General features: G+C 39.5%; 1 protein-coding gene across 4 annotated transcripts in view; it reads left to right on the top strand.

The window, feature by feature from the left end:
* ARHGEF2 (Rho/Rac guanine nucleotide exchange factor 2) overlaps positions 1 to 26,977 on the top strand; it is a 924,267-nt gene that overhangs the window by 425,097 nt on the left and 472,193 nt on the right. For all 4 annotated transcript variants that reach the window (XM_044079827.1, XM_044079829.1, XM_044079828.1 and 1 more), the window contains one exon: positions 14,672 to 14,834. In XM_044079827.1, coding sequence (XP_043935762.1) covers positions 14,672 to 14,834 — 163 coding nt within the window. The remainder of the gene's footprint in view (positions 1 to 14,671; positions 14,835 to 26,977) is intronic.

A 26,977-nucleotide genomic window follows, 5' to 3' on the forward strand; every position in this document is an offset into this window, starting at 1 on the left:
CAAAGGCAGTTGTCATCCGTTTTGACAAATTTACATAAGCAGCATCATAGTATTGAATTGCTAAGCTTTAAACATTTGTTATCTATACTGCTTTACATTTTAATATAACTGTAGTATCAAAGATGTCTGTGGCACTTAGAGAAAAGTAAGAATATATTTTTTCTTGTAATTCTTGTAAAGTATCAACACATTAACCAAAGTGTGAGGGGAGGGGACTGTCAATTTATATTGGACTACAGAAAGATAATTTGAACAGCGGCTTGCAGTGTAGCTACTTTTTGGATGCAGCTGAAAAACTCCTTAATATACTGTAAAACAGGCTGTGAGAGTCACAAAAATGAGGGCCATTCAAGAAATAAAATCAGCTACCCTGTGTTACAGAAGGTATATACGATGACAGTAACTGTCACTAATCTCATTACATGTCAAATGGATGGGAATACACCACTACTTCCTTATGTCTAACATGACTCATATAAGGCAGACTTGAAATGGATTATGGGACAGAGAAAGGCTTGAAGAAAAACAAGACCACATTGGTATGCCAAGCCCTATTGGTAGGCATTTGGTGGAAAACGTGACAAAATTCTATAAGAAGCAGTCGAGAGTCATTTTGAGGTGTTAAAATAGCTCAAAACAAAGATAGAGTGAAAAATAAATTTTTTTTTTAGTTCTACAGAGGAGTTTTCCTTTAATTGTTACAACAGTTGCTAGTTGCTTATATGTGTTTCATCTTTTGATCTAGTGATACTATGCCTTGTTAGTGGCAAACCCATGGACATGTATGATTCTTGCTGGCCATAAGCAGACTACTGACAGGCTCTCCTCAGATGTTCTTCGTGTTTCTCTGTTGCAGTCATCACATTTGGGTTATCCCTGCCAGTGTAGCCCTTGGCCGGCCCAAGTACCAGAGACTTAGTATTTCTGCGTCAGTTGCTGTCTCTTGAGGACTGGCGTCAGGTCATTTGTAGTATAAAGTAAGGCAGCAGACACCATTGCATCAGTCTTTCTTGCCATGGAGCCTGAAGCAGAAGTAGTTTGCATGAGTGCCAGTTGGCTGCTACCTGAGTTTCGTCTGCCAAATTTAAGTTGAAGTCTTCTAAAGCTAAGTACCCCATTGGGGATCCTTTTTTCTTGCACTGATTGATGTCAGAAAAAGTTAATAATTGTCTCGCCTTTGGAAAACAAATACCACACTGAGACTTCCACTCTTAGTGCATCACTTGTTTCGGCCCAGACCATGATGTCCCTCATTGTTGCTTCTGTGCTTTGTTGAATGTCAGAACTATCTGTCGTCGGGCCCTTATTGTAGCCAGATATTTTCGCTTACAGTCCTCGAATTCCTATATTGCCTCGGTAAGCCATCTGACAGCAGATCTTCCAAAAAAATATAAAGATGAAGACAGAGAAAGACCACACAAGTCCAACCCTACCGACGACGCTTCCGTTAAGCTAGTCATCAGTTCTCCGGTCCTCAGTGAGGTGCTTTTACAGTCCCTGGTACCCACTTCTATTGATTCGCAGGCTGCTACGGGAGACCCTTTCGGAGTCCCATATGTCGCAAAACTCTTCATCAATTAATGATACTATGGTCGTCTCAACCTTGGATGGGTCCGGAGCCGATGAGCAGGCACGTGCTTCCAAGGAAGTCCTTCGCACTACCGAATCTCAACACAAACCGACGTCTTCTTTTGCGACTACCGCTCTTTCTAAAACTTCCAATTTTCTTAGGCCCAGGGTACGAACCACACCCAAGAAACCAATGACCCACTCTCAGGCGCCTGCTACCTTGCCTCAGTCTCAAATGCTTAAAATGGCGGAAGACCTTATCATGCTGATCAGGGGAAGCCAAGCTACCCCTCCAAAAGGAAAAGAGATCTGTCCTCTGTAGTTTTGTCTGAACAAGAGTCAGATGAATCTGATGCATCTGAAAATGAAGACATGCAACCCCTCTCCACTTATGAGGATTTTAATGCAGATGATTCCATTCCTTCAGCCTCTCCCCCAGGGAAAAACCCTGCATACCTTCAGGGAGCATTTCCAATGGGAGAGTCAGGACTACCCTCAGTCTAAAAAGAGACTCACGGAATTCCTAGATCTTCCACAACACAGACCTTTGGCCATCCCTCAGTCCTGGATGTTGTGGAGGATGTTTTCCTCAAATCCAGCTTGACTCTTGATGCCCTTCCTCCTGCTCCCAGAAAAACAGACAGGTACTATAGAGTCCCTGACTCCCACAAATATCTTTTTAAAAATCCTACAGCTGACCCTGAGGTCATTTCTCAAGGGCCAAAAGGAATTAAAGCAACCTCTACTAAGAATCCCACCCCCTCAGACAGGGATTGCCGAGCTTTGGACAGATGAGGTAACAAAGTTTACACCTCAGCTACTCTTGCTATCAGGGCACTAAATTGTCACTTTCGTATGCTGAAATTTCAGCAACATACCTTGGAACTCCTTAAACAAAAAATGTCTTCCTTTCCTACTTGGGCAGAGTCTAAAGATTTACAAGAGTTAATGCATTCTGCAAATCAAGTAACTAAACACACCTTGCACTGTGGTTTTGACACCCTAGAAGCTTCTTGCAGGGCAGCAGTCACTGGATCTGTCATGAGAAGGCATGCATGGCTTACGGAACAGCCCCTGCCAGATCATGTCAAATCTAAATTGTTGGATGCCCCCTTGCACAAAAATAACTTATTTGGCACTAAGGCAGAAGAGGTCTTAAAAAAGATGGAAGAAAAAAAAATCTATGCAAACAGTTAAGGATTTGTTGCAGGTCCAACCCCCTAGGTTCAGCAGGTATTGTCCCTCCAAACACTGGTCCTTTCCTGCTCCCAGTAAACCGGCCCAGCCTAGGCCCCATGGAAGCAGACCTCCCAGACAGCAGCCCCAGGGAATGCAGGGATCTAAGCAGTGGACTACTTCCACTTCAAAACCAGGGAGTTCTAAGCCACCCCTTATGGTAAAAACTCACAATGACTCCTCTCCTCCACCCCCTCCATCTGCCCACCTTCACTTACCCCTAGGAGGAAAACTCTCTTTCACTTAAACACCTGGGCCGCCATTAACAAGAACCACTGGATTCTGAACATTGTGTCTCAGGGATATAAATTTTCCTTCCACACCCTTCCAACTGCAACAGGGTTCCCAGATATACCACCAAATCAGTGGGCAGAGGCTCAAAAGCAAAACCTTTCCCTGCTCTCTGAGGGCAGTAGAGCACGTACCTGCAGAACAGATAGGCCAAGGTTTCTACTCCAGACTTTTTCTGGTGCCCAGAAAAGAGGGCACCTGACGCCCCATACTCGATCTATCCATTCTAATCACCTTCCTGGTGATCCCAAATTTCAAAATGCACACTCTCCAGCAGCTGCTACCCATACTCTCCAAGAACTCTTGGTTAGCCACCCTAGATCGAAAAGAAGCCTATCTCCACATTCCTATCCAGGGAATCATGCAGGAAATATCTCCACTTCAGGGCAGGATCTCAACACTTTCAGTTCTCTGCACTTCCCTTTGGCTTATCTACTGCTTCCAGAGTTTTCACAAAATGTCTGGCTCCGGCCATTGCCTTTTGCAGACAAATAAATATTCAGATTTACCCATACGTAGATGACTGCCTTATTCAAGAAGACAGCCAGGAGAAGCTGCTCAAGCACCTGGCCTTTGTAAAGACCCTATTAACCTCCCTAGGGTACACAATCAATGAAAAGAAATCCAAACAGGTGCCCACCCAAAGGATAATCTTCCTGGGAGCAAGTCTGGACACGGCTTCCTAGATGGCAAACCTTACTCCAGAGAAACAAGTTTTTTCTGACGGTCTACTTCTCTCAACTAGTCACCAGGCCCCAGCTAACTACAAGGAAGATCCTGCAAGCTCTGGGGTCCATAGCATCCAGCATATTACTCATTCCATATGCCAGACTGCATATGAGGAAACTTCAATGGTACCTAAAGAGCCTTTGGTGCCAACACTCTCAAGACCTGGAAACCCTTCTACCTAAAATTCTTTGCCTCAGAAAAGATTTTCTGTGGTGAGCAACAGCATGCTCCCACAACAAGGGAATGCCTTTCTCTCCACTCCCCACCACCCAGACCCTCACCACAGATGCATCAGACTACGCTTGGGGTGCACACCTGAATGGCAGGTGCGTACAGGGCCAATGGAGCCCACAGCAAATCCCTCCACACATCAGTCAAAAAGAGATGATGGCTGTGCAGCACGCCTTGATAGCTTTCAAGCCCCTTCTCTCTCCAGGGGCTCTCGTGATCAAAACAGACAACACCACTGTGATGTGGTACATCAACAAGCAGGGAGGGACTCACTCCTACCCTCTATGCAGGCTGGCCATGAGCCTTTGGCTCACAGCCTCGGCCATGTAACTACACCTGTTAGCACAATTCCTACCAGGCTTTCTCAACTCTCTGGCAGACCAATTAAGCAGAAATCTTCTGGACCCACATGAGTGGCAACTCAACAGAAGTACCTTCACCCTAATAACTCAGAAATGGGGAACCCTGAAGGTCGACCTCTTTGCCTCCCACACCAAACATTAGCTCAGCAAATTATGCACCAGGAAGCATTACTGCATGGCTTGGAAAGTGGATGCCCTGTCCTTCCCCTGGTTCAAGCTATCAGTCTATGTCTTTCCTCCCCTAACTCTCATCCCCAGGGTACTGCTCAAAATAAGAGAGGAAAAAACAAGGACCATTCTTAATAGCGCAGGACTGGCTCTGGCAGCACTAGTATCCCTTGCTGCTCAGCCTGTCCTCGCTACCCCCATGGCATCTTCCAAATCTCTTGACCCAGAGGGAAGGGGAGTTCTTGCATCCCCAATTCCAGACACTCAATTTGGCAGCTTGGATTATTCCCTAACCCTGAACCAATCTGCCAACCTCAGTAAACAGGTTCTGGATGTTATCCGTGAGGCCAGATGTCCTAGCACCAGAAAGTCTTATGCTGATAAATGGAAAAGTTTCTGCACCTGGATCCAGGCTAATGGAGCCAATATGGCACAGTCCTCCCTGACTCTCATCCTGGATTACTTAGCTGACCTACTACACAGTGGCCTCTGTTTCTACTCTATAAAAAATCATGCCTCTGCTCTTAATGCTCATTTTCCCATTGTGCAGCCCCTTTTCTCACACCCTTTGATCAAACAGTTCCTAAGAGGGGCTAGCAACTTGAGGCCACCCAAAAGGGCACCAATACCAGCTTGGGACCTTAACTTTGTATTGGAAAAGCCCACCCTGCCCCCTTTTTAACCAGCTTGTTATGCAGAGCTAAAATTTCTCTTCTGGAAGACAGCTTTCCTTCTGGCCATCACTTCAGCCAGAAGGGTCTCTGAGCTGCAAGCACTCTTGGCTGTGAAACCCTTCATCACCATCCATGCTGACAGGGTATCCCTCAGGATGACCCATCCTTCATGCCCAAGGTGGTGTCAAGTGTGGGTCCCAACCAATCCAATCATTTGCCCACCTTTTTTCCTAACCCACAGAACAAGGAGGAAAGGATCCTGCACTCTCTAGATGTCCACAGACAGCTGAGATTCTATCTAAACAGGACTAAATCCTTCAGAAAGTCTGATCAATTGCTGGTTCGATTTGCTGCAGGGGCAGAGGGCCAAGCCATCTCCAAACAAACCATTTCCAAGTGGACAGCACACTCAATCCATTTCTGCTACAAACAACATGGAAAGCCTCCCCTCAAGGGGGTCAGGATTCACTTCACCAGAGCAGGCTCCACCTCTACAGCTTTTCTCAGAGGAGACCCACCAGGGACATCCTGGAGGCTGCCACCTGGACATCTGTTCACACTTTTACCAAGCATTACCACCTGCCTCTCTTCTCCAAATCCATGGCAGGGTTTGCCTCTGCAGTCATGCAGGGCATCCTAGCCAGTCCCTAGTTTCATTGACTGCCTCCACCCTTTTCTTCAACTTTGGGAATCAACCCAAATGTGATGACTGCAACAGTGAAATACGAAGAACATAGTACAGTTGTGCACACTTACTATAAATGTAGCTGTTCGAGTGTATTCACTGTTGCAGTCCTGGTTTCCCCCCTCCATCCACTTTTTCATCTCTTTCTCCTTTTATTACCGTTCTAACTTGTTCTCCTTTCCTTTCAAGGGACATATTGGTATTTATTTTCCACTGGTGGGGTTTCTTCCACCAGACCTTGGCCTCCTACTTGGGGAATCCTGACAGATTAGGGCAAGAAAAACTGATGTAATGGCGTTAGCTGCCTTATTTTATACTACTGACAACCTGATGTCAGTCCTCAAGCGACAGCAACCGACACAGAAATACTAAGTCTCTGCTATTCGGGTCGGCCGAGGGCTACCCTGGCAGGGATAACCCAAATGTGATGACTGCAACAGTGAACACACTCGAACGTCTACATTTATGGTAAGTGTACACAACTGTACTTTCTATGAAACCTGAATGTTGTAATGTATTAGTTACATAAATACTTGCAAAGACAGACAAAAAAGTGGACTTAAAATGTGACATGAGAGTCCTTAAGGGGGGTATAATATTCAGTGTATGTAAAACTAAAAAGTCTGTGTTCTCTATCTGTTTCGGGGCTTTTCTCCTCAGGCCTCTCCTGAAAACGGGTTCCTGACCCAGTCAGACTTTACCGGTCAATAAATAAGTAAATACTCTATTGTGTAGAAAATTTCAGATGCCTCTACATCCTGTAATTGGTGTGCTTGGCATGTACTTTCCCTGACAACTTCCCTAATACAGCTTAAAAATGTGTGAAAGGTGGAGTCCTTTGTCAGATAATGAGCACAGCATTCTATGTGAATAATTCATTTCCTGATGACTTGGTTGTCTTCAAATCTTGTCTGAACAACAACTGTCCTACCTTCTACATTGTTAGGAAACCCTGTGCATTCTTATATCCTAGTACTACATTGGGTGGCACAGTGATACAGTGGATAGTATTGTCATCTCACAGCAGTAGGTTTCCTAGTTTGATTCTCAGATGGGGTGCCTTATGTGTGGAGTCTGCATGTCCTCCCAGTGTTTGAATTTGTTTACTCCTGGTGCTCCAGTTTCCTTCCACACTCCAAAGACATGCAGTAGGTGGATTGGACACTGTAAATTGGTCATAGTTTTTTGTGTGTGTGAGTGTGTGTGAGTGTCGGTGTGGAAGAACTATCACGGCAGGGCTAACCACCCAGTGGTGTAAACCTTGCCTCTAGATAATTGTCACTGAAGAAGTAACACGCCGACGCTAGTTGATGGTCACTATTGAAGTGACAGCCTGACCCCCATGTACAAAAATGGGAAATAGGAGTGATGGATGGATGGACTTTTTTTTACATACATTACTTTTGTTGAGAATCTGTTCTGTTTCATTGTCATCTTCTTATTGACATTGACTTCCAAGCAATTAAGCATCTGGTATTATTCCATAACCTTTTTTTTTTAACAGGTTTTGTTGAAACATGCTTTAGTGTTGCACTGTCATTGTTCTGCTGAGGTTTAGTGCTTCTTCATTTTTCTTTCTGCATATGGAGCCTCTCGTATCTTAACTGCCCTGCATTATAAGTTTCTTTCCCTCTTATACTTGGTATCACCCAACATGGTCCCATAGCCACTGCCTGCACTGTTACTGTGTACCGCTTATGGTATGAGGAAGGGAGATGGTGTGCAAGTGACCTTGAATTTATGCCACTGGAGCTATTGGAGGTATTTTCTCTCGGTGTGTATACTGTTCATGGAGGGGAAGACCAGACATGCATATTCCTGTAACTGCTCCTCCTTTCAGGAGGATGTTGTCAGGATAAGCGTGTTTGAAGAGATTGTCGTTCAGATATCCCACTTCCTCTCACAATAGCTCTCTGTCCCATACCACCAGTCCTCTGACGTAGGACTGACTTGCCACATTGCCTGTAGAGTAGTATCATCTCTCTTTGTCAACAGACTGCCCTGACATGCAACGCATGAGCACTTCTACAGCATTTCTGCCATCTTTACATACTGTTCCTGATGAGTGTCTTTAAAAAAACAAAATATAGTACCTTAGGATTGTTGCTGTATAATTTTTAAACCAAGCATTCAGTTTGGTGTTTCCATAAAGCTCTTTTCAAGAATACTGCACCACTTTCTGCAGTGGTTTGACTTGTAGGCACGACCACCAAATGATGACAGCCCATTGAAGTGAATTGCACCTGTGTGAAGCATTATTTTATTTATTTATTCTACATTTGTTGACCGGGCTGGTCCAACTGGATACATGTCCATTTTCAGCGAAGGCCCGAGGAGAAAAGCTCCAAATGCATACATTAATAACGGAGAAAAACAATTGGCTATGAGAAAATTCATTAGCATGTATCTGCAGTAGAAATATTAGAAATTAACTACAAATAGCTACAAATTAAAGGTGTACAAATTGAGCATGATAGAAGAAACAGGGAAGTGTTAGTATAAGTTCTGTAGTCAGAAAAATTACTGTGACCTGCAGACGGTTCACATTTTTGGATATAGCAAATCGTCACCATTGATCCCTGATGCAGTCCTCCACAGCAGCTACTTAATACCATCTCATCAGCCCTCGTTGCTGAGATGGTCCCTCCATCCCTGGAGGTCTTTGAATTTGGGTAGGTATGTGTTTATATATTCTTGCATGCTGTCGTGTTTTTTTTTTTTTTTTTTTAATTTTATAGATTGTATTTTACTCAGTGGAGGGAAGCAACCGTACGGACTTCACACACTGCCCTAGTACTGCCTGTGATGTCATGGTGTGTATATCCAGATGGCACATAAGCCCCAAGTGTAGCAGTAGCTAAAGAGAAAAAAAGGATTGAAGTTGAGGATTGCAGCAAATTAAATTCTAATGGTCATCCTGTGCACAGGTGTTCTTTCACAAATCAGCTAGTATGACAAGTACAGATATGTTACACACATCATTTTCTTTGTTTAAAGAAGCAGAATGGAGCTTTGTGAGTGTAGTTGTCAACATATGTGTCAGCCCAGTTGCCTCAAAATCACTCTAAACTGCTTTGTGTCCATTTAAGTGTTTCCTTTGCCATTCATAACCTCACTGTGTTTGTTGCCCTGCTGTAATGTGCTTTTTCCTTTCTGGAATGTGTTCTTCAGAATATGGCACTTGACCCCTCCTTGCATCTCAACATGGATGTACACGGTGATATGAACGTTAATTTTACTTGTTAGGTTTCTTAATGTGTGCTATTTTACATAATTAATTTTCCACTTTGACTTTTCTTACTATCTTTTCACCTTAATTTCATTGCTTACAATAATTCTAGAAATGGCTCCTGTGTTATGGTTAACACAATTTTCCATTTAATCTGCAATCGTTTTTCACATGCTGTCCAAGTTAATCATTTTGTATTGTTTTATCATTAAGGTACAGAGTTGGTTACACAGTGCATCATTAGTAGTCTGAAGTCTTTTCATATTTGTTTCTGATCGTCATTTGGGTGCAGTAAAACCTCTTCCCATCAGCCCATACTCACTGCACTGATTTTGTTCACTTGTCTTGATAGCCTAGCAGACAAATTACATAGTAAGCCAAAAATACTTTTTTAAGTCCTGGCTTTGATGTTTCAACAAACAATCTATTTTATCATGCAACACAAGTTTATTCCAACTGGGACTTCTCTACCAGTGTTAAAAATGAAAGAAGTGTATTTGTATTACAAAATGATGTGCTGTCGAGTCTTACTAACGTAGACTGTCAAGATTTGCATAAAAACATTTGAAACTGAATTTCCATCCTTCAACAGTCAGTCTGGGGAAATACAAGGAATAGTTTTTACTTTTGCTTCAGGATCACGGACTACGTCTGAACATAAGGCTTTATCACAATCATCAGGTTCAACAAATGTTGCACTGATTATAGTAAACATTCATTAATATGTGATGGTCATAAGTAAAACCTTGTTTATATATCGTGCTGGGCGGAGGCATATTTTGGGTGAGGTTCCCCTAGAAGAATAAGCAAATATGTATGTGTGATTCTTTCAAAAATAGATAATTGTTGAAAGAAGTTTCATTCATCCATGTGCAAGTTAGTCAAGCACTTGTCTATCTGCTGTGCATCTGTCAGCTTTTCCTGATAAACTAGTTGCCACATCATTGCCAGTAGTTATGGGGTACTGGAGGAGAATAGGGGTGCATAGGATCAGCAGAAGACTTGCATGAAGGACAGAGGGGCTGTAGCAATGTTTAAAGAAAATGAGTCTCATATATCTGGTAGATTGCCACAAGCAGAATTGGAAGAAAGAATGTAGAGTTCAACAATTGTAATTTAGTCTTAGAGTTTCTGAACAAGTGAGGTACACAGAATTTGTGAACAAAAAACAGTAACTGAATTTCTTGAAGTCAGTCGAAAGCAGAATTTGCGATTCAGAATGTGAGACTTTACCACAGTTAAGATGTCAGATAGTCAAGCAAAACTCACTTAAGTAGAAGGAAATAAGCTAGCTTCCAGAAAGTAGGTAGAAATTTGTAAAATCATCCATGAATCTGGTTCCACAGGTTACCTTCTTCATGCACTTTTGATGTTTGGAAAAACTAGTGGTGTAGGGTGTATCGTCATAAGTGCCTTTGCAGTATGCTTGTGTGTGTGTTGGGGGGAGGGGGGCGGGGGTTGTTCAGTTTCTTAGGTACTGTCCTTCATTTGAGAGATGAGTCCTAGCATCCCTGCTTTGGTGGTAATTCAGGAGAGTATTAATGATCACATGGTACTTTTTTGAGTTGAGGTTTGTATTATATGTATATTGGTGATTTCTCCCTGGGGTCCTCTCTGAAAATAGGCCTGTTCCTAGTAGTGATAATCCAATAAACAATGTTTCAGTGTTTAACAATAAAATTAAAAGTGTATTTATTTACAGATATGTTTATGTAACATGTCATTTTTGAGGTATGCAGTACCCCTTTTTTCGCATGGTTTATTTTAGTACCTAGCGTAACTCATTAAATCCCTTTCGGGTTATGACCAGTTCATCTCACAATTAATTCTCTGTCTGTGTGTTGCATTTACAGCAGTGGAATTTACCTAAATTTCTGTTTTTCTTCCTCATATTTCATTGAGCTATTCCTTTCATTTTCTGCTGACTTCACTCTGTAGCCTAGACAAGTTTGTATGCATACTTTTGTTACTCATTTCTTTCCTGTTATCTCTCTCTCTCGTTTATACTTTTTAGTAACCAATACACAAATTGTATTAATATCGTGCATATTACCTGTACTCAAAGTAAATGTTCATAATATGAATACACTGGTGTGGTTTATGTTTGTATGATCCTCTGTTACTGTGTTAACCCACATTGTCTTTCTTCTCCATAACATGATGCACAGTTGCTGAGTTATGAATTCCAGCATTTATGAGTTACATTCCTGCTTTTGCTTTACTGCAAATTGCTTGTCATTTTTCACCAGTTTTGGTGGTTGTCATGTCAGCAATGCTAAACAGATGAGTTTGCAATGTTTTTTTAATTTAAGTTTGAAAAGTAGAAAACAGTTTTATTATTAACTGTGAAATTTTGTGTAGTTTATTTGATTTAATTTGGCCATTTTCCTCTCCAGGCCTCCAGTGATGGGTTCTGCCCAGCTAGTCTCACCCAGTTCAACAGCACAAGTAAAATACAAGAAAATAAATGAAAATAAAACGTAATCTACAAATTGTAGATCCAGAACAGAAGCATAGTGCAGAGAAAGGCACATAAAATAAATGTCTTAGCAGGTTCTGTTTAGGTGTACTACTCAATGTAGTTGGGTATAAATTCCCCCAGCTACCTAAACGTCAGTGGGAGACAAAACTCAGAATGCAAGTGTTTGCCCCAACACCACCCTTATCTATGTCTTGCACTGGGGAGCAAAAATACATAATACCATCATGCATAAAAAAATTCTGTATATTGTTATATATATATATATATGTGTGTGTGTGTATGTTTATCTATCTATAGACAGATATATGTCTATATCTCTGTCTTTATCTGTATATGGATAGGCATATGTACATATACATATGTGTATAAGTAGGTAAGAATCACGTTTCAACAAAAGTGTGGGTTTGTAAGCGTGAGATTCCTGGGTTTGAGTCTACATGTGGATGAGTACTACATCAGTGAATGATTTATGACATTGCCTTGCAAGTGTGTGTGTGTGTGTGTGTGTGTGTGTGTGTGTGTTTTGAATGGGAGACTTTTTCAATAACACACACACATATATGTAAGACAGAGCTGCAGTTAAAGGTGTGTGTATGTGTTTGTGTTTATGCACATCAGTATATATGTGAGAGTGATAGATGAAAGCTTGTGCACGTCCATGTTTTTATTTCGGAGTGCAACAGTAATACACCAAAGGCAGTCCACACACACACACACACACACACACACACACACACACACACACACGCGCACGTATGTATGTGTGTATATATATATATATATATATATATATATATATATATATATATATAATTTTAAAGTAGTCAGTTTGGCCAGCAGGTTTTTAAGAAAAAAGGAAGGCAGAGTTTCTCACACAAAACTGACACGGAGTGCATGTAGACTCCATGCAGGTGGTAACTGGAATTCAGGAATGAACCCCAGACTCTAGTTTTGAGCACAAGCCTTACCCTATACTAAATGACCATATTTCTGAGATCCAGACCTGGGTGTCAGACTGCTGATGTGGTTGAATCCAAGAAAAGCAGAAGTATTGATGTTTTTTTCAGGGAGGAACCTATTTTCAACAACTCAACCTAAAACCCACCTGCTGCCCCCAGAGTAGGCATAGAATTGAGGGGTGATGTCTGAGACGGTAGTCTGTCAACAAAATAACAGGTGTGTCTTTTCTCAGCCATCTTGGACATGTCAGTTAGTTGAAGATAGAGTTTCTCATGCTAATTGCCATTTTTGTGGGGTTTTTTTAACTGGCTTCATTAATGCAGTGTGGATTAGTGGTGAAATCTCTGCTTCACAGGTCCAGTGTTCAGTCCTGACTTGAGTCACCATCATTGCTCAGGTTTGTTGTCCCCATGTCTGCATAGGTTTTCGCCACGTTCTCCAGTTTTCTCACGCACACCTATAACATGCTGTTGAACTGACAAAATTAAATTATCCATTTATATCTCTTACTTGCCTTTACCCTTGCGGTCCAGTGCATGCTATTAAATGATCCAAGAAAGAAAGAAAGGAATGCAGTTTGCTTGTAGATCAGTGGAGTAAAACTAACTTGCTTGCGATGATTCAGAATATGCCCGCTAGAAAACCATCCAAGACTTTGCATTTCTTACATGCTTCCATTGAGCTGCATGACTTGCGGTGAATACTAGTAAAGTAGCAGATTACCCACAAGGACGGATTTCTCATCTTCAAAGTATTGTTTGTTATGGGTCCTTGTTATCTTTTGCTTTTACCACCACAGTCCAGCAGAACTCTTTGAAAGCAAAAAATGTCAGGCATCTGTTAATTTCATGTCTGCCTAAATTACTTTTTGCTTTGTAAGGCTTTTAATCTCTATTACTGGATGATTTCTACAGGCTTTGTTATTGATAATAAATTCTGTTGTTTAATGAATAATTTTAAGCATTCACTGTACATGCAAACCCGGTTACCAGATGCAGTTAGGGAGCACTGACCCATTAAGTGATTTGTTAAAGTTCCACAGTGTACAATTGGAAAGCAAGTGAATCAAACCGAGAGTTACTAAGTTCTATCATCTGTTAAACTGGACTGCTGTTATTTTAAGGGGTCATGTCAGATCCAGAATCTAATTTCAGAAAATCACTAATTGCAGTAACAGGTTTGTTTCCCTGTACTGACCACACCTTTACTTAAAAAGTAGTAATGTAAGATGACATGCTGTTGGGATGCTGAGATTTCAGCAGCAATTATTTTTTATTTTTTATTTAACATTTGTTTACTGGAAAAGTCCGACTTGGAACAAAGCCAATTTTCTGCAGAGGCCGGAGGAGAAGCACTCCAGATGCATGTCTTTGTAACACAGGAGGAAACCAAAATACCCGGTGAAAACACACACAAATGCAGGGAGGACATGCATACTCTGTACAGAAGACACTCCAGTCGAGAATCGAACTGGAGAATCTCTTGCTGTGAGATGACAACGCTATTGCTGCACCACTACACCATCCAGTAAGTGGTTAGTGCTGCTGTCTCATAGTCCCTTGTTTTCCAGTTCGGTTCTTACGTAGGGTGCCTTCTGTGTGGAGTCTACACCTCTTTGACAACATAGGTTTTGGCAGGGTATTGCCATTTCCTTCCATGTCTCAAAGACATGCTGCAGATGAAATGACAATCCTTCAAATTGCCCATAAATGTGACTGGCACATGTGCATGTGTGTCTGCTCGGCAGTGGTGTGGTGCCTTGACAGGTTTAGTTCCTGTACCTTTCACCTAATGAGAGCTGGGATAAAATGTTTTCTCCCTAGTGAACCTGATTTGGATTACATGTGTAAATCAGAGAATGAATCAGTGAATGATTTTATTCATCACTTCTTAGTTCATAAATCAAAAGTAGTTGTAATGTAGTGCTTGAATATCTATGAGAATATCTCAGAAATGCAGGCAAGTAAATACAGTGTTAAAATTAAACTGCATCTGAAGAAGTTCGGTACCTGTGATTGACCAGCATGTTACATTTTTGGTATTTTTTCTTTTCAGAACAAAGAAAAAGAAAGGATGAAAGAGCGGGAGAAAGAATTAAGGGAGAAAGAAGGGCGCTACACCAATGGTCACCTTTTCAATTCTATTTCTGTCTCAGGAATGACCATGTGCTATGCCTGTAACAAGAGCATCACAGCCAAAGAAGCCTTAATATGCCCTAGTAAGTACCAACTTTTCACTTTCTAACTAAGATGACAAAGGCACTGAATACAAAGCAAGGGGTTTTAGTTTGACCTTGCTTAAGAATGCATGCTATCTGGCTGGTGAGTCTGGTCTTAAATGAAGGCTAGCTGGTGGTGCTTAATTTTGCAGCCAGGATAGAAGCACTTTTGTCCAGTATCTCATCACTGTTCTTCGTGGATTATTGTATGGTGTAGAATTGTGGTTCACTACATGATTGTCTTATGTAGTAGTCCCCATGACTTGTTGCCTAAGTAGCCTTACAACTGAAAGTTATTGTTTGACTATTCAGTTGTGAAACCTTGGATCAGGTTCATAACTCTCAAAGCTTTTTGTGTAACTTTAGAAACATTTACGCCATTACACCATGGTGTAAAGGTGTTAACTTGAATAAGTCTTTATCTTTCCTTTGTGGTGGTGTTTACTTTTCTTTATTTTGCTGAAAGTTCATTTATAATTGGGATCCTTCCTTTTTTTGTTTTTATTGTTAAAAGCATTCACAAGGAAGAATACAGTAAGCCTTTACCAAAATAAGTCAAAAAGTACATTATGTAATGAGGTTGTGTGAGACAGATAATTGTTTGTTGTGAACTTCGTACACAATCAAAGTTCTGCATTATACCAATGGGTAGCACCTCCCCCACCTGAAAACAGTGGGAACATATATCCCACTGATTCTCAGTTAGATAATTAAATGTAACTAATTTTTCTTTTTTTTACTGTCACACCTCTGTGTTTACAATGACTCGCTGGGAATTGTCAGATGGTTTGATTTCCTTTATAATCCACTATTGTAGTCAGGTTTTGCTGACTTGAGCAGTCATGTTTATTATTGCTATTGTAGCTTCTTCACATGGATCATTGCCAGACTGGAAGTAAAAGGGTACTTCTGATTATAGCACAGAGTCCCTCGGCAACAGTTTTACTGGTCAGAATTCTCTTCTTCATCTTCCAGATTAAGGAAAAGTGGGTTTACAAATTCAAGTAACACTGCAGTCTTAATGTGGATTATAAGGAATATGGGCAACCTTCTTTCCAGAAATGCAGGTTTGGATTTATTTTTTGATATATTCATTGTGCTGCCACTGGGACAGTCATTATGGTTACTGCTAATGCTTTTATTGTAGAAAATTCTAATATCAGCAGCACTTGGACTGGTTGGTGAACATCATTCCAGCATTTTGATTTGCAAATATTATTAGCAGGTTAGCAGTTTATTCTTCTTAACATTCACATGATTGGTATTTCTGAGGAAATTACCTTAATGTAAGACAGAAGATATCTGGTGTGAAATTGTTGTATATATATATTTTTTTTGTTAACTGGGTAAATTCACTGTGTGTGTAACAGTTCCTTTTTTTGTACCGTGACCCTACAGATCTAGTTAATTGATAGGCTGAGAGTTGTGTGGTATGTTAGTAGAGACACAGGGGATCGATCCCAGGAGTTTGTTTGTGGTTTCATAGTCTTAATATAGATTGGTAGACCTGCATGATCTTTAGATGTCCCTTTTGACAATGTTATCCTGCATTCGGGAGATCAAGAAAGGCTAATAGACTGAATAACAGTACAGGGATTTGTAGCAGGTAATCCATAAGGTGAAAAATACTGTTTGCTGTAGAATGTTGACATTATTGCCACATTACAGTGGTCACGTCCTACCACTGAATTTATGAAGGCTATGTCTGATACAGCTTTTAAATAAGAAGTAATATGAAGTTAGAAGTGAAATATATATTTTTAGTAATTGTTGCTTGTTTAGGGTGTATTTGATAAAACTGTATATTTTTCATGAAACACCTGGGAGTTTTGATTTGCTTAGCTGACTATTTCAGTCATGCAGTGTGCAGGTGGGGGATGTGAGAATCAAACCCATATTTAGAATGTACATTGTTCATAGCACCTCATATACTACTGGGGGTAGCTCCTTGACACTGCAAAACATTTTCTAAGCTAAAATGATGAGGCATGCCTGACTTCTTTTCCTTTCTGTAATTGCCCAAGTATGAGAATGTTTTCTGACATAATATTAGGAGTTGTGGTGGTTTTCTGACATAATATTAGGAGTTGTGTTTATTTTTTGAAATAGTATTAGGAGTTGTGGTGTTGCTTTGTACAGTCATGCCTTATCAGCCATTCTGGAGACTTGTTTTTTGGTTCATAAGAACCGAAAGGTATTCCAAAGTCAGCATGACATTTGAAAGTGTATTCCCTTTGACTGGTTGTATATAACCAGTGAGTGCCCATCTGTTTAATGTCACTGTGCATGGTCATGCTAACAGGCTGTTTAAACACATACAAGTCCTACTTTAAACCTGTCAGATGTTTACAAAAGCTTTTACAGCTGGAATATGTTTTACAATATTATCATAGACATGTCCTACATTTGTTGACTGAAATGGAATGCAACCCCCAAAACAGACGGGCTTGTTCTGTTATAACATTTTTTACACATTTTAGCAGGCATGGTAGAGTTTTTAGGTGCGTACACTGAGATTATTTTAAGAGGAGCTTTATTTTGGTTGAAAGTATTTCATGTCATTTGCAGCTGTTATTTCTATTTAGCGAGTGTAGAACTTTACACAATTGAACTATTGATTTAACTGATCTGTGGTTATGAGCAGAGTCCAGCTGTCAGAAATGTGCCTTGAGGAAGCTTATTAATGCTATAATACTGACATCATGATCTCATGGTCTTTTCAAAAAAAAAAAAAAAAAAAAGGCTCAAGATACATATGAAATACTTCATTGCTGAGGTAATGAACAGTTACATTCAATATTTTATGAGATATGTAAATGTATATTCATTGTGGCCTTTTACTTTAATTCCATTAGTGAAATTAAAAAAGAAAGGAAAACATTGTAACACATTTGCTTTGCTAATCAGTCTTTTTTTATTGCTCAGCCCATGACTCCAATCAATAAATCCTCTATGTGCAGCCTGTCAGCCTATTCATTCCAAGGGGATGGATCTGGACATTCCTGGGCTGGGTGAGAGATGTACGGCCCATCCGTTCCCACCCAAAAATCCTGATCCTGAAATTGACATACTGTTGGAGTAGAGAAAAGATAAGTTGTTTGGACACCCTCATTTCCCACACATCTAATGGTTTCAAGTACAACAGTTTTAGGAAAGAAACTTTTTGCATGTCCTGTCTACACTTCACCAGCAGCCACCCTGTTTGGCCAAAACAGAGCTTAATAAAGGGACAAGCCATTAGGGTGGCATGTATGACGTGTGGTTCGAGTTAGCAAAGTTAAGGGAAATGTTCTCAGCAAGGGGGTACCCTGGTCATATTCTGGATACCTCGTTATTAGAAGGGTACAATGAGTGGGGGAACAGATATATAAACCACTTCTAGGCACTGGACTCACTAAATCTACCAATAATATGAAACACAAATATGAGAGGGCCTTGGTAGTAGATCATAACCAGTTCTCCGGGGAGATGAAAAACATAATTAAAAGAAATTGGTGCATTTTCAAGACCAACTCTAAAATATTTCAGTTGGTAGGGAATGAACCCACTTTTATTACTAAAAAAGCACCTAATTTCAAAAGATTAATGAAGAACAAATATGGTACAGTTACAAAGGCAGTTAAAGAAAATGAGATGTGGGTGTTGTAAACAGTGTACTTACATGACTAGGAACCAGAGCTTAACATTAGGTAATAGTATGAGCAGCAGAATAACATTTCAGGATGGTGATTGTGCCACCTCAAGAGTGGTATATCTTGCTTACTGCATTAAGTGTATAGAATTTATGTTGGCAAGACTGATTGTGCCTTAAAGACATGTATATCCATCCATCCTCAACTCCGTTTCCCATTTTGCACATCTGGTCGGGGTGTCACTTCAGCAGTGTGACAGTCATCTCGAGCCAAGGTTTACACCACCGGGTGGCTAGCCTTGCCACGGAAAGACATGTATATATGAACACATATATGACATTGCCAGCAAAAATGAAAACAGTACTGTATTCAAATATTTTATTGTATGTCAAGGATTTAAGAAATTTTGCCTTGGTACCCTGGAAATATTAGGTTGGACCTGTGGGGGGGTTGGAAAAACGTAAAAGTAAGGGAAATGAAGTGGCAACGTAGACTTGGTGCAATATTCCCCCTATGGTTTAAACAACAGTTTGTCTATTGCTCCTGCGTTAAGTACAAAAGCTACTAAATTATATCCATATACACAAAAGACAAAGTCATGTATGTGCCTTGTTTGTAACAAGGTTAGAGTTTTCTATGCAGTAACTCTCTCATATACCTGGGTTCTTTAAGAGAAAAAATATGAAAAGAACAGGTTCAATTGATTCATCAACTACAGCCAATGAAAATTGTTTTTAGGTACTGTATAATGCCTTGTTGTTGGTTTGCAATTATTCTGATGAAGTCTTTTTTTTGGGAGAAGAAAGCGCTCAGTGTTTTATGGTATAATATTAAATTGTATTTAAACCATTTGTGGTCCCTCCATGGCATTTATTTTTACTATTTTCAATTGCCATCACTTTCCCTTGCTGCCCCAAAACTAAAAAGAAAATAGTTTGGTGCTGTCGACAAAACTGCATTCCACGTGTGCAGCACTTGTGTCAGAAGTCTCTGTAAATATTATGTAATTCATCATAAATGTCATTTGAACACATCCATACTTCATGTGCAGAGAACTGCAAGAATGTGAATGTTTTGACTGATACTGCTCACCTATAGATGAACATCATTTACCTGAATAAGTAACAGAAATGATGTTACTATGCATGATAGGAAATGCTTCTGAATAACATGCAAAGAGCCCACGCCTGATGTCCATAATTTGAAAAATGAACACTACAAAAAATAGTAATCCATGGTGATGCATTTATTGAAACAGCTCAGTACACATTTGCATGGTAAATGTGATCTGCATGTCTACAAATGCACACAATGTGTACATATCTGTGGCACACAAGCAAGTGCATACCACAGACATTAAAATCAGAGAGCACACTGATAGCAGGCTATAACATTCAAGATATTACAAGGACATACACATACAACAGAGGAACAATGGACATGTCACTCATGTCATAAACACAGTCGCATTCTCTGCACAGTTGTAATGTCTGAACATACGTAACATTGGCAGCATTGCACTACACATGTCCAAACATGAGTATCAAATGTTCAATCATACCAACAACCTGTATCCTGCACAAGACACACATCTTTATAGCCATCAATACATAGATCAAGTAAGTCTATGATCAGGAATTTTGCATGCACATATATGTAGACATTTAATTCATGTACATTGTCCCCCATACCTAGACACATTTACATATATTTCCCATGATGAGCATCACAGTGGTGTGTGAGCACAAAGATGTGAATCTGCAATGTAGTGTAGCACAGAAGCACACCAACAATGTACATGAAATGACACTAAAACATGCCCTGTTGATTGCAACCTATAACCAGTATTTATATGCAAGACTATCCATATTCAACGCATTGTTTGCCCTGTTGATTGTAACCTATAACCATTACTTATATGCAAGACAATCCATATTCAACACATTGTTTGCAGATGGAAGTCTAATATAGTTTTTGTAAGAAAAACATACTGTGAAAACAGTATCCCAAGTCCTTAGCAACAAGCTGATGATATACCATGTCACCATTAAGCAACTATGACAGATAATAGCTTTATAAATAATTACGACCATGGCCTTATGGCAGGCACATCACATAAATGCTTGTTATTCAAAAACATATCATCATGTGATGCACACCCTTCTATAACCATAAGAATTTTCATACAGCAGTGGTAATTGTAACAAAGCAAGTAATAGTACAGGTAAGGCACACATGTAGGTATTGTGTAATGTGCCAAGTATGAACTGCGCCATGTATTTCAGCTGTGCACAACCCCCATTAACAGTGAAATAAAATAATCCAGTTCATGGTACAGCCATGTGCCCATCTGAATGAATTAGCTTGTGTGGTAAACAGTATGCTACCGTCTGTAATATGTTACTCAGGCAGAGCACATAGCAAAAAATATAGCAAATGCAGAGTGGCAGCAGTATTACTTCTGTCATTCTCCACATGGACTCTTCATTCTAACCATACACTCCTGCACCACATCTAACTATTATGTCATATTCCACCTGCTTCACCATCAGTAACCAGCCCTTATTTGCACAATGTCTAGAAGTCATCCTCTATAATGACTATAATTCCTATGCAAAGTCGTATCTTTTTCTCCACACTAACCCTTTTCCCTGTTTTGCTTATGTCATACTCCATTACTCTTACACGGTATCCTATCTTTCCCTCCCCACTAATGCCATTTTTTCCATCTTGTTTACATCAAAACCCTGCTTTACCACTGAGTTATATGTAGCCACCATTTGACAGACAGGTGGCTCTCTGTTATGCTCATATAACTGAATAAAGGTTCCTACTTCTTGATAATTAAGCTGTTTACAGATATTAAGAGGAACAACTTAGGGTACTTCACTTCTTGTGTGTTTCTCAAGTTTGTAGTCACATCTGTCTGATAGTCACACATATATAAGTATATTTGTGTGTAATAAAATGTACTTTGTGTACTGCAAACCAAAGTCTGCTGTATGGCTGTCAAAGATAGTTTTTCTTAACTGAAATGCATTTCCGTACTACAAGTTTTGTAAATGTACTTCTTGTTTGTAATATGTAGTAAAACTGTAAATGTAAATGTCATTTACTGGAGCTTTTCTCTCTGTGCTCAGCTGTAAATGGGCCTTGCCCAGTTAGACTTTCCTGGTAAACAATGACAAGTAAATAAACACTCTTGTATAGTTTTATAGGTAGCAGCATGTGAGCAGTTACTACATGTACAAACACAGATAAAATCTAATGTGCAAAAAAAGAGCATATGATGAGCCACGTGACAGATACATGCATGATACCAACACACATTTGGAAGTACAATGCTAATGCCTGATGTGGGCACATGTATCCTGATATCTCACTGACCTGAATGCACGCAAATAATGCTCACAACCAAAATGTATGAACAAGTAAACAATGTTCAGCTATAGCTGTTTCATAACAGGAAGTTACAAATCTTCCTTTTGTACTTTAGTCATCAAGTAGCTGTCTTATGTCTGTGCTGCTAGTTAAATATGTGAAACTCAGCCTGTAAAACAGACATTTGTTTTCAGTTTAAACTACTGTAATAAGGAATGCTGTGGGATTTTGAACATATGCACTTGATGGGTAGCTTGCTGAGATGAATAATGGATAGTCAGGAACTCTGTTAAACAGAAGCTGCTTAACCAATGTCATCTGAGAGATGTAAGCTGAACTGTAAAACCTAGTGTTTTTCATGACACATTCAGTGCTATCTAATGATGTCACTGCTCTGAAGTATGTTCAGCACCATCTAATGATGTCATTGCTGTATACCCCTTCTTTGTAAGATAAGGTTTTCTTTTGGTTTGCTGCTGCCGCACTCCGCCAGGGCAGCAAGAAGAAGCATTAATAGCAACATAAGCAGTTGCAAACAAATTTTAATATTACTCCAAGATGCAACTAGCTGTATCTTCAGGCAAGGCAAAATGCTGTGATTAGTTAATATTTATTTATTTTATTTTATTTTTTTTTTTGTTGAGAGTCAGCACTTCTTGTTCATATGAATTGCCGGACAATTTCACGCATTCTTACTGTAACTACTATGTCCCCATAGACTCTTAGCCTGTGCTAATCAGTAGCATCTTTTGGGACACTTAACGAATAGGAAACCATTTGTGTGCACTAGCTCTTTGTGCAGCTTCCTTTTCCTGAATCCAGCCCTTTATCTCTGAACTAGCTGTTGGTATTTTTATTATGATAGTAAGACATGCCTTCCATGTTTATTTCAGCAATTAAATGTGTTTGTAGAGAGGTAGGCGTAATACATTTGGCAGGCAACTATGTTTTTTCTTGCAAAAAAAAAAAATCTTTAGTGGACTAAGGAAGACTACATACAGTCTGAATTTATTTCTGTGTGCTGTTTGAACTTGCTGTAGACTTTGTTTAGGGAACTTATGATGCTGCAAAAAATGCTGAGAACATAAAGATTAAGTATCTTTTTCCTTATTTATTTTTGCTAATTGCTTGCTGGGATAGTTGCCATTTTTCCAGTACTCTGAACTGGATAAAGTAAGCATTCAAAATGAATGAATGAACATTTTGTTATAGAAAGGTGTTTATGTTCAGAGAATGATATGATAGTTGGCTTTATCAGAAGTGTGGTTTGTAAGTGAGGTCATAGGATCAAACCACAGGTTGTTGCTTGTAACATTTTCATATGTTATTTATGGTTTTAAAAACCAGATTATATTGATTCCCAGATGGCGTGTGCCTCCTTTATGTTGCGCCACTTTGCAGAAGAGGAAGCCATACCCATCTGTTTTACTGCTCTTATGTTACCTGGGGACTTGCACTGAGCCAGTGTATGAGTCTTGAGTAGAGGACAACTTCTGCTGAATAGACCAGGTGAAATTCCCAAGTCTGTAAATATTGCAAGAACTGTATTTCTCCTGAGTGATAAGGATTTTGGCTGCATTAAACTAGATGAATACACATTTCTGAGTTTTGCGATACAGCTCTCGCAATATTCGGTGTCTTTTGTTTTAATATACTTTTTTGAATCATCAGTGTTGGCAGTAATTAAGTGCCCATTTTGGTTGCTATTTTTATACTGTCCTTCACTATAAGTAATAACATCTTATTTTGAGTCCATTTTGAGGTATATGGTAGTCAAGAGTACCAGTAAAGAAGTACATTTAAATAGCAGGAGAAAAAAATTCAAAATGGCGCAGTCCTTCAGAGTAACAAAACTTTCAGCGTTATTCATTGAGTCTTTTGGGACATGAATTAATGACTGCCTGTTTTATTCTTGATGTCACTCTTCTCAAAAGTACATAAAGGATGACCAACTGGTGCTTTTATCACTGACCTAATAAAGAGGCCTGTATGTACGATTTTCATCAACCATATGAAGACCTGTGAATTAGCTGACCCGTATTCACTTGATGAATTTGCTTACAGCCACTGAGGTCAGTCTTAAAGCTAGTGTCTGGTTTAAAGACTTTCTAGCCAGAAGAAACTTTAAAGTTCAGATTAGCTCACAAACTTTACATGCTAATCTAATCAAAAGAGTCCCCCAGGAGTCTTTCCCATACCCTCACTATTATGGTCTGACTTTATTAACAACCTCTCCTCTGACATGTCTTGGCTTACATGCAGGTGATATGGTCATCTGTAGATCAGATGCTTCTCCAATCTCCATTCAGTATCAATAACAAACTTGAAAGTGAAGTAAACCAACTTTCCACATGGCTTCTAAAACTAAATCTTCTTGTCAACTTAAAAAAGACTAATGCATTAATATTCAGCGCTCAAAAAGCCATAGTCAGTACCCCTAGCTGGCATGTAGTTCACAACAACCCTAACACCCTTTTGCTAACCAATCACCTACATAGGGACGTGGCTTGACCATCATTTGAATTTCCACTACCACATAAATGTGGCAAAATCAAAAATTAACAAGTGTCTATTCTGAGTGACAAAAATTTCACATTTTCTTTCCCTCAAATGTAGAAGTCCCAGTGAGGAAAGCCAACCTACTTCCTCAGATTTAGTAGAGTCTAACAATTTCTGCAGCATTTAAGGAAAACCTAATGGACTACAGTCCATGACTCACAAAATTTACAGATTTCTAACTTTCCCATCAAGGAGAGTACATCACTGTTGTACCATTTGTAAAGGCCATTTGGCTACCTCTTACCCAAATAACATAAGTACTGCTGGATTCATCCTTATTTATGTTAACGGAGATATTATTCTTTCCATTTTTCACCATGGATCTTTTCCTCTCAGCACTGTTTCTGTTTTCGCCACTGGTAAAAATCATCACTACACAAGTAAGAGCTTTTCCTGAATTGTCCTATACAGCTCCATAATGAAATGTTGGCACTCGAAATATCAAGTGCCATCAAGCTGAAAAAAAAAAGACTGAAAACCCAAAAAGAGCAAGTCTTGAAGATCGCTGTTGTCCTTTAAACTTCTTTTTTTTGCAGGTGGGGGACAAATCCCCCACAGGTGTCAAACTTGCATATACCAACTCTGAGATCACCATACCTTGAAGAAAAGGGAATATCCTGAGAAATGGACATTTCAGACTTAGCATATGCAAGTCATTCTTCTAGCCATTCAGTCTAGACTCTACATGTTTTGGACTCCCACTAGTGGATCCAGACATTTCAAATGACTACCATCCCATACTCTAGGAATCCCTCTCAACCAGACTGAAAACTTTACAGTCATAACTTCATTTTCAGTCAGAAGTGAAAAATAAACATTGTGGAATTAAAGCTGAGTACTCATGCTATCAATAAGAGATCCAGGAAATAACGGTCTTCTTACCTATGGCTTAATTTACTCATTTCTTCAGCCCCCCTCTTGTAAATTTAGTATCACCCCTTCTTCCCTCCCATTAACTCTTGCCACCTTGTTTTCTTATCTGTGTTTGAACCTCCTAGGAACTTGAAATTTGTAAATATTGTGTGTGTACACGTGTGCACACATACACTTGCAACGTAACCTAGGCAATTTCTTTAATGACAGCAACGTGAATCTGTAAATTTTGTTAATCAGGTTAATTTTACTTATGTACATATAGTCAGCATTTATTAATTCTACACTACTAATGCATGTTTTAACTATATGGTACAACTCCCATTTTCCTGATGTACACTCTAGGCTAGCCTGCAAGTACCTTACCCTGTTTAGCAAATTCATCAAGTAAATTGATATAGAAATGTACCGATGTATGCCACAAGAAATCTGTTTTTTAAGTTGGCACATCATCATCGTGCTGGTGAGGAGGCCAGCATGGAACATGGACGTAAACATTTAGTATGGGAACAGTGAGCAGTACTCCTCTGACATATCCAGTTGTCAAATATTATCTTGAGCATTGTTAGAGATTCTGCTTGTCAAATAATTTATGAAAGTCTATTCCATACTATTGGAATGAGAATGGATAAACTTTTCTTCCATGTGGCACACTTTAATTTAGGAATAAGAAAATTCAAAGCAGTAGATCTTTTAACCATAGCTTTGGATTCAATTCAATCCTACGATGTTCACTTGAAGCTTCATTATGTGTAGAGTTTACCATTTAATACTCTTAACGTATACTGTACAGATAAAAGAAATGATAACCTCTGTTAGTAGATTGAATGTTTGCAATTCAGTATGAATTTCGTAAAACCCCTGTGCACCTGATATAGTAATTGAAGACCAGTTTTATAATAACCACAAAAAGTACAGTCATGCTCTAATACAGGATGGAGTAGATGGACAAACTATTAAGAGCCTTAGGTTCAGTAGACCTGTCTTTCACAGCAAATCTAATTGCTTAAGGCCTTTATTCCTGGTCTTGACACATTTTCTGTGAACTGCATCTTCTTATTGATCCATATTCCTAGAACCTTAGTAACATTTACTCTTTCAAAAATGGTGTTACACAGATGAACGTTTGTGTCTGTTGTCAAGATGCCTAATCTCATCACATTACTTTTTTTACTCAAAAGTTTGGACCAGCTAAGGTGATCCATGCCTTTAGAAAGTGTAAGCAATGGTTTGGATAACTAATACACGAGTGTCTGAATCATACCAACCCCAGTTTAGATGTTATCTTCATACTTGTTTGTTCAGCATTTAGAATAAGTTGAAACTGAAAACAAAACCATAATGAAAAGAATACAACTGACCCCTGGGGGTACACCTGATTTTGAATGTTATAGGTGTGCTAATGCTGCTCAAGTCCAAAGATAGCAAAGAGATGACTGCCAACAGAAAAATGTTTGCATGTCATGCTGATTTGCTTCAGCTACTTGTTTGGACTGTGATTTATTGAGTAGTTGGTTATTACTAATGTTTTGGTCCAGATCCACTTGGACTTGAATTGTTCCAGTTGGGTTTGTCACTTAATTTACACTTCTAGTGCTGTAAAATTCTGTTTGTGCAGATGTTCTTCGTGTTTCACTGTTGCAGTCATCACATTTGGATTATCTGCTTGCAGTAGCCCTCAGTCGGCCTGATTATCAA

The sequence above is a fragment of the Protopterus annectens genome, chromosome 8.part0 (assembly GCF_019279795.1).
Source record: "Protopterus annectens isolate FY-2018-M chromosome 8.part0, PAN1.0, whole genome shotgun sequence".
Lineage (NCBI taxonomy): Eukaryota > Metazoa > Chordata > Ceratodontiformes > Protopteridae > Protopterus > Protopterus annectens.